At 39.3% G+C, this 13,418-nt stretch overlaps 1 protein-coding gene across 1 annotated transcript in view; it reads right to left on the reverse strand.

Annotated features, from left to right (window-relative positions):
- The window catches only part of LOC128658247 (calpain-8-like), a 145,557-nt gene that overhangs the window by 20,304 nt on the left and 111,835 nt on the right, over nt 1-13,418 (reverse strand). Inside the window, exon 9 of the mRNA XM_053712784.1 lies at nt 6,867-7,027. Coding sequence (XP_053568759.1) covers nt 6,867-7,027 — 161 coding nt within the window. The remainder of the gene's footprint in view (nt 1-6,866; nt 7,028-13,418) is intronic.

A 13,418-nucleotide genomic window follows, 5' to 3' on the forward strand; every position in this document is an offset into this window, starting at 1 on the left:
GCTCATGTCTTGAGGCTAAGGCCATTGCTATACTGTGAGGTGCAGTTTTCATTTTAAATATTTGATATGTTCTCAGCGCAGGCTGGACCTGAACTGCTGCCATTAGGTGTGGTCTTCCTTGATATATGCCAAATTTACTAACTTGGATCTTTGGACCTTACTATGCCAGATATAACATCAACCAGCAAGAGCTAGTCTATTTTTGGATATCCGCCAGTACCCAGTACGCACACTTGTCTTTCCATATTGCTAGGTTGTTTTGTTTTACCATAGCTTGGTTACCTTGAGTTATGCAACCACAGTTCCTCTTACCACCTCCCCCCCCACACATAATAGACCTCCTAGTTTCGGAGGGTTAACTATGTGGTTTTTCTTGTCTATACCGCACCCTAGATTCCTTTAAACTTTGCAGTACAATGTATTATTAACCTTATGTTCACTTTCTAAGCCTAGCATGTGTGTTTAACACTTCATACAATTCGAATATAAGGTTTTAATCTTAACGTAAATAATAAAACAGCACCTGAGGTCAAAATAATGAGATCCACAAGTGGTCTCCTCTCTTTCATATAGCCTTCGGTCCATGTTATTAACCTAAAATGTATGAGGTCCAAGAGAGGCCTCCTGTTTAATATAGAAGGCTCAAGGTGGATATTGGCATTTATTGTATACAAACTTTTACTTTACATTTTACATTATGTTCTTTGATGTAGCAGATGTTGCTAATTGCATATGCCTTTTTAATATGTAACTCATAAGATGTACCTTAGTATAAGTCCTAAAGGAATACAACTACGCAAGGCTATAGATTTATATATGTACCAATACTTGTGTTTTAAAGTGTTTTCCTTTTTTTTTCCTCTGCAGCGTTTGCTTCTTTTCAGAGCTTTATATCACATACGGCTAGATTTAGAGTTTGGCGGTAGCCGTCAAAACCAGCGTTAGAGGCTCCTAACGCTGGTTTTTACCGCCCTCTGGTATTTGGAGTCAGTCAGGAAAGGGTCTAACGCTCACTTTACAGCCACGACTTTTCCATACCGCAGATCCCCCTACGCCATTTGCGTATCCTATCTTTTCAATGGGATCTTTCTAACGCCGGTATTTAGAGTCTTGGCTGAAGTGAGCGTTAGAAATCTAACGACAAAACTCCAGCCGCAGAAAAAAGTCAGTAGTTAAGAGCTTTCTGGGCTAACGCCGGTTTATAAAGCTCTTAACTACTGTGCTCTAAAGTACACTAACACCCATAAACTACCTATGTACACCTAAACCGAGGCCCCCCCACATCGCTGCCACTCTATTAAATTTTTTAACCCCTAATCTGCCGCTCCGTACACCCCCGCCAGCTACGTTATCCCTATGTACCCCTAATCTGCTGCCCCTAATACCGCCGACACCTATATTATATTTATTAACCCCTAATCTGCCCCCCCCAACGTCGCCGCCACCTACCTACACTTATTAACCCCTAATCTGCCGAGCGGACCGCACCGCTACTATAATAAAGTTATTAACCCCTAATCCGCCTCACTCCCGCCTCAATAACCCTATAATAAATAGTATTAACCCCTAATCTGCCCTCCCTAACATCGCCGACACCTAACTTCAAGCATTAACCCCTAATCTGCCGACCGGAGCTCACCGCTACTCTAATAAATATTTTAACCCCTAAAGCTAATTCTAACCCTAACCCTAACACCCCCCTAAGTTAAATATAATTTTTATCTAACAAAATAAATTAACTCTTATTAAATAAATTATTCCTATTTAAAGCTAAATACTTACCTGTAAAATAAATCCTAATATAGCTACAATATAAATTATAATTATATTGTAGCTATTTTAGGATTAATATTTATTTTACAGGCAACTTTGTAATTATTTTAACCAGGTACAATAGCTATTAAATAGTTAATAACTATTTAATAGTTACCTAGTTAAAATAATTACAAAATTACCTGGAAAATAAATCCTAACCTAAGTTACAATTAAACCTAACACTACACTATCAATAAATAAATTAAATACAATACCTACAATTATCTACAATTAAACCTAACACTACACTATCAATAAATAAATTAAATACAATACCTACAATTATCTACAATTAAACCTAACACTACACTATCAATAAATAAATTAAATACAATACCTACAAATAAATACATTTAAATAAACTAACTAAAGTACAAACAATAAAAAAGAACTAAGTTACAAAAAATAAAAAAATATTTACAAACATTAGAAAAATATTACAACAATTTTAAACTAATTACACCTACTCTAAGCCCCCTAATAAAATAGCAAAGCCCCCCAAAATAAAAAAATGCCCTACCCTATTCTAAATTAAAAAAGTTCAAAGCTCTTTTACCTTACCAGCCCTTAAAAGGACCTTTTGTGGGGCATGCCCCAAAGAATTCAGTTATTTTGCCTGTAAAAAAAACACATACAATACCCCCCCCAACATTAAAACCCACCACCCACATACCACTAATCTAACCCAAACCTCCCTTAAATAAACCTAACACTACCCCCCTGAAGATCTTCCTACCTTGTCTTCACCATGCCAGGTATCACCGATCGATCCAGAAGAGCCTTCGATGTCTTCATCCAAGCCCAGGCGGGGGCTAAAGAGTGACGTCCATCCTCCGGCTGAAGTCTTGATCCAAGCGGGCAGAAGAGGACATCCGGACCGGCAAACATCTTCATCCAAGCCGCATCTTCTATGTTCTTCAATCCGATGACGACCGGCTGATCTTCAAGACCTCCAGCGCGGATCCATCCATCTTCACTGACGACTTCCCGACGAATGACGGTTCCTTTAAGGGACATCATCCAAGATGGCGTCCCTCGAATTCCGATTGGCTGATAGGATTCTATCAGCCAATCGGAATTAAGGTAGGAAAATTCCGATTGGCTGATGGAATCAGCCAATCCGATTCAAGTTCAATCCGATTGGCTGATCCGATCAGCCAATCAGATTGAGCTCGCATTCTATTGGCTGATCGGAACAGCCAATAGAATGCGATCTCAATCTGATTGGCTGATTGGATCAGCCAATCGGATTGAACTTGAATCTGATTGGCTGATTCCATCAGCCAATCAGAATTTTCCTACCTTAATTCCGATTGGCTGATAGAATCCTATCAGCCAATCGGAATTCGAGGGACGCCATCTTGGATGACGTCCCTTAAAGGAACCGTCATTCGTCGGGAAGTCGTCGGTGAAGATGGATGGATCCGCGCTGGAGGTCTTGAAAATCAGCCGGTCGTCATCGGATTTAAGAACATAGAAGATGCAGCTTGGATGAAGATGTTTGCCGGTCCGGATGTCCTCTTCTGCCCGCTTGGATCAAGACTTCAGCCGGAGGATGGACGTCACTCTTTAGCCCCCGCCTGGGCTGGGGGTATTGTATGTGTTTTTTTTACAGGCAAAAGAGCTGAATTCTTTGGGGCATGCCCAACAAAATGTCCTTTTAAGGGCTGGTAAGGTAAGAGAGCTTTGAACTTTTTTTAATTTAGAATAGGGTAGGGCATTTTTTTATTTTGGGGGGCTTTGTTATTTTATTAGGGGGCTTAGAGTAGGTGTAATTAGTTTAAAATTGTTGTAATATTTTTCTAATGTTTGTAAATATTTTTTTATTTTTTGTAACTTAGTTCTTTTTTATTTTTTGTACTTTAGTTAGTTTATATAAATGTATTTATTTGTAGGTATTTTATTTAATTTATTTATTGATAGTGTAGTGTTAGGTTTAATTGTAACTTAGGTTAGGATTTATTTTACAGGTAATTTTCTAATTATTTTAACTAGGTAGCTATTAAATAGTTATTGACTATTTAATAGCTATTGTACCTGGTTAAAATAAATACAAAGTTACCTGTAAAATAAATATTAATCCTAAAATAGCTACAATATAATTATAATTTATATTGTAGCTATATTAGGGTTTATTTTACAGGTAAGTATTTAGCTTTAAATAGGATTAATTTATTTAATAAGAGTTAATTTATTTTGTTAGATTTAAATTATATTTAATTTAGGGGGGTGTTAGTGTTAGGGTTAGACTTAGCTTTAGGGGTTAATACATTTATTAGAGTAGCGGTGAGCTCCGGTCGGCAGATTAGGGGTTAATGCTTGAAGTTAGGTGTCGGCGATGTTAGGGAGGGCAGATTAGGGGTTAATACTATTTATTATAGGGTTATTGAGGCGGGAGTGAGGCGGATTAGGGGTTAATACATTTATTATAGTAGCGGTGCGATCCGGTCGGCAGATTAGGGGTTAATTATTGTAGGTAGGTGGAGGCGACGTTGGGGGGGGCAGATTAGGGGTTAATAAATATAATATAGGGGTCGGCGGTGTTAGGGGCAGCAGATTAGGGGTACATAGGTATAATGTAGGTTGCGGCGGTCAGCGATAGCGGGGTCGGCAGATTAGGGGTTAATAAGTGTAAGGCTAGGGGTGTTTAGACTCGGGGTACATGTTAGGGTGTTAGGTGCAGACTTAGGAAGTGTTTCCCCATAGGAATCAATGGGGCTGCGTTAGGAGCTGAATGCTGCTTTTTTGCAGGTGTTAGGTTTTTTTTCAGCTCAAACAGCCCCATTGTTTTCTATGGGGGAATCGTGCAGGAGCACGTTTTTTAAGCTGGCCGCGTCCGTAAGCACCGCTGGTATCGAGAGTTGCAGTGGCATTAAATATGCTCTACGCTCCCTTTTTGGAGCCTAACGCAGCCCTTCTGTGAACTCTAAATACCAGCGGTATTTAAAAGGTGCGGGGGGAAAAAAGCATGCATAGCTAACGCACCCCTTTGGCCGCAGAACTCTAAATCTAGCCGATAGATAATAGATGTTGTCTGTTACATGTCAATGTCTACGCTGTAATTCACATCATGCTCTTCCGATATAGTGGATATTGTTAATTGCATATGCCTTATTAATATGTAATTTATATGATGTACCTTGCCATAAGTCCTTTCTTGGAACGCAACCTTGCAATGTTACGTATTGTTATTATATTCTCTATGTATGCCAAAACTTTGACCTCAATAAAAATTATAAAAATTAAAAATTAAAAAAAAAAGGTGAAATGGGACGACCCTGTCTGGTTCCTTTTTGTAAGATTATATATTCAGTAAGTCTGCCATTAAACTAAATCGAAGTAAAATTATTCTTATATATCAACTTGATGACTTCTAAAAAGGAGCTCATGAAGCTGAACTTTTCCAAAGTTCCCAGGATATAGAACTGAAAGCTTTCTCAGCATTTACTGAAATAATCGGCAAATCTATTTTAATTTTGTGGTTCTTATTATTCAATTTATACCACTAATAGTCTAAGATCAATTCGATTTTTCTCAAATTTGCCATAGAGTTTGTATTTGGCATAAAACCTGTTTGATCATTTTGTATCAGGACACCTATTACTAATTTTACTCTCTTAGCAAGAACACTAGCTAAAATTTTAGAATCGCTATTGAGAAGGGATATTGGTCAAAACGTTCAAGTTTTCTGGATCTTTTTTCAAACATAAAAAAAATATATATGGTTATTATAGAGGAAGTAAAGTAATAAGATTTAATTCTTGATTGTATATAATATTCATCAAATAGCTGTTTTAAAGTTGGGGAGATATTATCAACTCTCAAGATCTTATAAAATGTGTTAGTTATCTGATCTAAGCCAGTTCTGAAATAGGGTTATTGATCATATCTAAATCTTCTAAAACTTACTTCTAGCGCACTGGAGAGCCACACTAATCCTGACACTTCTTCCCAGAGCGGAAGTGCGCAAATACTATTTGCAAGTAGATGTGCGCCAATACCCCCTGTTTTGTGTAACTATCTGCTCTCATTGGCTGCACTCCCAAAGATGTATATAACCCCTTCACCCAAATGGACTTATATATACATTGTGCGGTACTTTGGCTATCATAAGATTGCGGACAATAGTTAGAGCGGGGAGGGTTAGAAAGCTGTTTGGGGGGATCAGCGAGGTTGGAGGGTAAGGGGGGATACCACACTGCAACAAATATAAAAAATATATCAAAATATTTAAATTAAAAAAAATGCCTTAAATCTTCATACTGGCAGATTGCCACTATGGGGGTGACCAATGAGGGAGGGAATCAGGTAGGGATCAGGGGGTGGGAAGTGTCAGGTGGGAGGGTAATCTCTATGCTAAAGCTAAAATTAACTTTACAAGCTACCTGATTAACCCATTCACTGCCAGGAATAATAGAAGTGTGGTGCGCAGCTGCAATTAGCGGCATTCTAATTACCAAAAAGCAATGGTAAAGCCATATAAATGTCTGCTATTTCTGAACAAAGGGGATCCCAGAGAATCTTTTACAACCATTTGTGCCATGATTGCACAAGCGGTATGTAAATTTTTTTAGTGAGAAACCTAAAGCTTGTGAAAAAGTAAAAAAATGTTATTTTATCACATTTGGTGGTGAAATGGTGTTATGAAATGTATCAAAATGGGCTTAGATCAATACATTGGGTTGCCTACTTAAAACATACTGTATATATAGTTTTGACAGGTAAATAAAAAAAACAAAGCTCTATTTCTGTTTGAATGGAGTGATAGCAAAAATGCTAAAAATTCTCTGGTATTTTGGACAAGTTTTTCTCTGGAAGTCTCGGTAGTAAAGGGGTTAAACTCTTTTTTTTGTAAGTTGTATTTAACCAGGCTTTGTGGTTTTGTATTTAACAATTTAATATACTCCAAAAGTTAAAATTGATCGTTTGGCACACAATACAGAGGTACAAACAATTTATAGTACAATGTCCCTTTAAATGGTAATATGTGGTGGATTACTCACATCTGACAGAGAGAGTTCGGTTAAAAACCTAACAAATAATGTCTTTACCTGAGTGTTTAGGACGCCCTCCGGCACTAAACCCACTCCTCCAGCTCCCATCAAATTGTGTTAAACACCACGTGTGCTGTTGATCGCTACATGCAAATTCCAGGCTAACATGACAGATTTCCACTCGATAGAACTCATTAGTAAATGATTTATATGGCATCCTATAAACATCAAACAAAATATGACATTAATTAACACAAAATATAAGATCAATAAAGAGACATGGACTTATAAAGTGAGTGAGCCAGTCTGTACTACATATATTTGTATCTTAGCTATTACCAACGTGTAAATGCTCACAGGCCCTTTTTGTCAAGTAGGCTGGCTAGTTCCCATTATAAATATACACTTAGATTACTCTTAATACTAGTTAGAAAATAAAGCACCCTATCCTATCTATAGGCAATCATATGTACTGATCAGGTTTTATAGATATAACATCAGATTGTAACTATTATTGTACTATATTGCACTATAGTTATCAGATGCATTAATTCATAGATATCACTAACAAAATGAATTAATGCTAATTTTTGAAAGGCTTAAGGGAAATGGTAATGAAAAACAACGCTGGCTCATGTTAACTATACTTACTGCTTTACCCACCCCCACAAATAGGTTAAATACATATCTAAACTCCCGCTACAGAGTCACAGCACATTGCTGCTCCAGAGCAAAATGCCCCAGTAAGCAAAATCAGGCGAGACATTAGGCCTCCAGATATTAGCTGTATCCAACTAAGGGCCTCAAATGTAAAGCTGCTAGGAAGCATGTGTTTACCCACTCTACAAAGGATAAACACATAATACAGTCTTATAATTTAAAAAAACATTATCAAATTATTTTTCTACATAATTCACAAAAAAGGTGTATGGTTATTTTTGCAGCTAAGCAGGGGCGTAACTTGACATCACTGAGCCGCAGGGCAAAGGCTGCAATAGGGTGCCCTATTTCAAGAGTACAATTTCTGTCTGATTGCAATAAACAGAAGCTGAGCTAACAGCCACATAGTAGCAAAGGAAACTCTATATTCATACCTTTTGCAGGATGTGTGTTGTCTGATTCTCTCTCTGATTTTCTTTGTCATTTTTCCAATACAGCTTTTACCACATGCACACTTATTTAGATAAACTGCAAATATGGTATTACATGAGTAATAACCATCTATAGAAAATCTTTCACCAGTTCCAATCTGTAAAAAATGTTCCTTTTATCATGCTATTACAGTTTGAACAACCAAGACAAGGGAAGCAGCCCTTATTCTTAGTTGTTAAATATCTTATTCTGAAGTTAGAAGAGAGGGTGGATGGGTGGATGGGCACTTGTGAAATATAGTAAACTATTGCGGTCAGTTGTCTTTTTATATTAATCTGTCTCAAGCCCATGAATACCTTTGTTCAATAATATATCTAGAAAATCCACTGAGGTTTCACTCCAAGAGAGGGAAAACTTAATATGTTCAGGTTCAGAAATTTAATTTAACTGCTTGACAAATTCTTCAAGGGATCCAATGTTGCCCCCCCATATTCCACAAATATTGTCTATATAGCGTATCCTGACAGGGCATTCAGAAGGCAGTTATCAAGGTATTTATCAAGTATGCTTTTTTTATTCGTCGACTAAAACCATAAGCAAATTCAAAGGACATACTAATGGCACCTGTTGTAAGCTCAACTGTTGTAAGCCCCCTCTGCAACCCATTTATGCTAATTGTGTATGACCACATCAGACCACATGCATGACTATTGGCAATCTATATTAATGCATTTTTCCCAAGTCTAGAGGAATTGCCTTCTGCATGTGCTTTACACCAGTTATATGCCCATGTCAGACCACAGACAATATGATGCCTCTTGCAGTCCAGTTGTGCCAGTTATATATTCATATTTGACCTTAGAACAGGTATCTGCCTCCTGCACATGTTCTATCTCAGTAGCCCACATTATTCAGAGGCAAGCTGCATGCTTCCTAGGTACCATACCATACCAAACCTCCCAACTGCTCAAGAAGGTTCATGTTTGTTCCCATTCTATATTTCTATAAAATGATATCATTGTCATTTTGTTATAATATTATTATATTAATAATTGTCTTTATCTTAACATAACTTCAAATATGTGCTTATCAAAGCATGATGCTATTTGACAAAATAGAACTGAGGGGTCAGGAAGTAATATGACATATTTTTCTAAAATATCTGTTCAAATATAATTGGTTCCCTTTTAAAATGTTTAAATGGACACACTGATGTAATATCATAATGCCATTTGATGACCTTTTTAATTCATTAAAGGATTTAATTAGTTTGAAAAATGCCAGTTTACACACCTCAAATAGCTTCCTCCCTTCTATCCTCTATCCTCTCCCTCCCTCCCTTCTTTCCTCTATCATCTACCTCCCTTCTTTACTCTATCCTCTCCCTCCCATCCTCTCCCTCCCTTCTATCCTCTCCCTCCCTCCTATACTCTCCCTCCCTCCCTCCCTTCTGTCCTCTATCCTCTCCCTCTCACCTTTCTATTCTCTCCCTCGCTCCCTTCTATCCTCTCCCTTCCTTCTATCCTCTCCCTCCATCCCTTCTATCCTCTCCCTCCCTTCTATCCTCTATCCTCCCTCCCTTCTATCCTCTCCCTCCCTCCCTTCTATCCTCTCCCTCCCTTCTATCCTCTCCCTCCCTCCCTTCTATCATCTCCCTCCCTCCCTTCTATCCTCTATCCTCCCTCCCTTCTATCCTCTCACTCCCTCATTCTATTATCTATCCTCCCTCCCTTCTATCCTCTATCCTCTCCCTCCCTTCTATCCTCTCCCTCCCTTCTATCATCTCCCTCCCTTCTATCCTATCCATCCCTTCTATCTTCTCATCTTTCCCTTCTATCCTCTCCCTCCCTTCTATCCTCTATCCTCTTCCTCCCTTCTATCCTCTATCCTCTCCCTCCCTCCCTTCTATCCTCTTCCCTCTTCTCATCTATTGTCTCCCTCGCTTCTATCCTCTACCTCCCTCTCTTGTATCTTCTCCCTCCTTTCTATCTTCTATCCTCTCCCTCCCTCCCTTCTATCCTCTACCTCCCTCCCTTCTATCCCCTCCCTCCTCTCCTCTCCCTTCCTTCTATCCTCTATCCTCTTCCTCCCTCCCTCCCTCCCTCCCTTCTATTCTCTATCCTCTCCCTGCCTCCCTCCCTTCTATCCTCTCCCTCCCTCCCTTATATCCTCTATCCATTCCCTCCCTCTCATCCTCTCCCTCCCTTCATTCTGTCTTCTCCCTCCCTTCTATCCTCTCCCTCCCTCCCTTATATCCTCTCCCTCTCTCCCTTCTATCCTCTCCCTCCCTCCTTTCTATCTTCTCCCTCCCTTCTATCCTCTCCCTCCCTCCCTTCTATCCTCTATCCTCTCCCTCCCTTCTATCCTCTATCCTTTACCTCCCTCCCTTCTATCCTCTATCCTCTTCCTCCCTCCATTCTATCCTCTTCCTCCCTTCTATCCTCTCCCTCCTTCCCTTATATCCACTCCCTCCCTTCTAGCCTATCCCTCCCTTCTATCATCCTCCCCCTCTATCCCTTCTATCCTCTTCCTCCCTTCTATCCTCTATCCTCTCCCTCCATTCTATCCTCTATCCTCTCCCTCCTTCCATTCTATCCTCTTCCTCCCTTCTATCCTCTCCCTCCTTCCCTTCTATCCACTCCCTCCCTTTTAACCTCTCCCTCCCTTCTATCATCTTCCTCCTGTCTCTCCTTTCTGTCCTCTCCCTCCCTTCTATCCTCTATCCTCTCCCTCCTATCTATCCTCTCCATACTATCATCTCTCTTCCTTCTATCTTCTCCTCTTATTTATTTCCTTCCTTCATTCCCTCTCTCCATTCTCTCCTCTTTCTCCCCTTCCTAACCTTTCGCTCCATTACTCCCTTCCTTCTCTCCTTCCCCCCTCCCTTCACCCCACTCAATTTTCTCCCTCCCTTCTCTTCTCTACCTCCCTTTTCCCTAGGGTCTGAGGTTTCTAGTTACGTCTCTGGCAGAAGAGTAAAAAATGTATGAGAAATTGCTTCTTTAGGATTAATTTTGTATATAAAATAGAAAAAAAATATTTGATACCACAACACCTCAAAATGGGCTTGCAGGAAAATCAGATCTCCTTATGTTATCACTTTCTGTAAACACAAATGCTTCCTAATCTTATCTTAGTTTGTATACCAAATTCCAATACATTCGCCTAGATTTAGAGTTCTGGGGCCAAAGGGGTGCGTTAGCTACGTGTGCTTTTTTTCCCCCGCACCTTTTAAATACCGCTGGTATTTAGAGTTCACAGAATGGCTGGGTTTTCAGTGCGTTAGGCTCCAAAAAGGGAGCGTAGAGCATAATTTAACGCCACTGCAACTCTAGATACCAGCGGTGCTTACGGACACGGCCAGCTTCAAAAATGTGCTCGTGCACGATTCCCCCATAGAAAACAATGGGGCCATTTGAGCTGAAAAAAAACCTAACACCTGCAAAAAAGCCGCGTTCAGCTCCTAACGCAGCCCCATTGTTTTCTATGGGGAAACACTTCCTACGTCTGCACCTAACACTCTAACATTAACCCCGAGTCTAAACACCCCTAACCTTACACTTAGTAACCCCTATTCTGCCGCCCCCGCTATCGCTGACACCTGCATATTATTATTAACCCCTAATCTGCCGCTCCGTACACCACCGCCACCTACATTATAGCTATGTACCCCTAATCTGCTGCCCCTAACACCGCCGACCCCTATATTATATTTATTAACCCCTAATCTGCCCCCCACAACGTCGCCGCCACCTACCAACACTTATTAACCCCTAATCTGCTGAGCGGACCGCACCGCTACTATAATAAAGTTATTAACCCCTAATCCGCCTCACTCCCGCCTCAATAACCCTATAATAAATACTATTAACCCTAATCTGCCCTCCCTAACTTCACCGACACCTAACTTCAATTATTAACCCCTAATATGCCAACCGAATCTCGCCGCTACTGTAATAAATGGATTAACCCCTAAAGCTAAGTCTAACCCTAACACTAACATCCCCCTAAATTAAATATAATTTAAATCTAACAAAATAAATTAACTCTTATTAAATAAATTATTCCTATTTAAAGCTAAATACTTACCTGTAAAATAAACCCTAATATAGCTACAATATAAATTATAATTATATTACAGCTATTTTAGGATTAATATTTATTTTACAGGTAACTTTGTATTTATTTTAACCAGGTACAAAAGCTATTAAATAGTTAAGAACTATTTAATAGCTAAAATAGTTAAAATAATTACAAAATTACCTGTAAAATAAATCCTAACCTAAGTTACAATTAAACCTAACACTACACTATCAATAAATTAATTAAATAAAATACCTACAATTACCTACAATTAAACCTAACACTACACTATCAATAAATTAATTAAATAAAATACCTACAATTACCTACAATTAAACCTAACACTACAATTAAACCTAACACTATACTATCAATAAATTAATTTAATACAATATCTACAAATAAATACAATGAAATAAACTAACTAAAGTACAAAAAATAAAAAAGAACTAAGTTACAAAAAATAAAAAAATATTTACAAACATCAGAAAAATATTACAACAATTTTAAACTAATTACACCTACTCTAAGCCCCCTAATAAAATAACAAAGCCCCCCAAAATAAAAAAATGCCCTACCCTATTCTAAATTAAAAAAGTTCAAAGCTCTTTTACCTTACCAGCCCTGAACAGGGCCCTTTGCGGGGCATGCCCCAAAGAATTCAGCTCTTTTGCCTGTAAAAAAACACATACAATACCCCCCCCAACATTACAACCCACCACCCACATACCCCTAATCTAACCCAAACCCCCCTTAAATAAACCTAACACTAAGCCCCTGAAGATCTTCCTACCTTATCTTCACCCTGCCAGGTTCACCGATCCGTCCTCGGAAGTCTTGATCCAAGCCTCGGAATTGTTGATCCAAGCCCAAGCGGGGGGCTGAAGAGTGACGTCCATCCTCGGGCTGAAGTCTGGATCCAAGCGGCGACTGAAGAAATCCATCATCGGGCTGAAGTCGGAAGTCCATCATCGGGATGAAGTCTTCTATCAAGCAGCATCTTCAATCTTCTTTCTTCCGGAGCGGAGCGGAGCCATCTTGTTCCCAGCCGACGCGGATCCATCCTCTTCTAACGACGCCTACTAGCCGAATGACGGTTCCTTTAAATGACGTCATCCAAGATGGCGTCCGTCGAATTCCGATTGGCTGATAGGATTCTATCAGCCAATCGGAATTAAGGTATGAAAATTCTGATTGGCTGATGGAATCAGCCAATCAGATTGAGCTTGCATTCTATTGGCTGATCAGAACAGCCAATAGAATGCGAGCTCAATCTGATTGGCTGATCGGATCAGCCAATCGGATTGAACTTGAATCTGATTGGCTGATTCCATCAGCCAATCAGAATTTTCCTACCTTAATTCCGATTGGCTGATAGAATCCTATCAGCCAATCGGAATTCGACGGACGCCATCTTGGATGACGTCATTTAAA

This window comes from Bombina bombina, chromosome 4 (assembly GCF_027579735.1).
Source record: "Bombina bombina isolate aBomBom1 chromosome 4, aBomBom1.pri, whole genome shotgun sequence".
Lineage (NCBI taxonomy): Eukaryota > Metazoa > Chordata > Amphibia > Anura > Bombinatoridae > Bombina > Bombina bombina.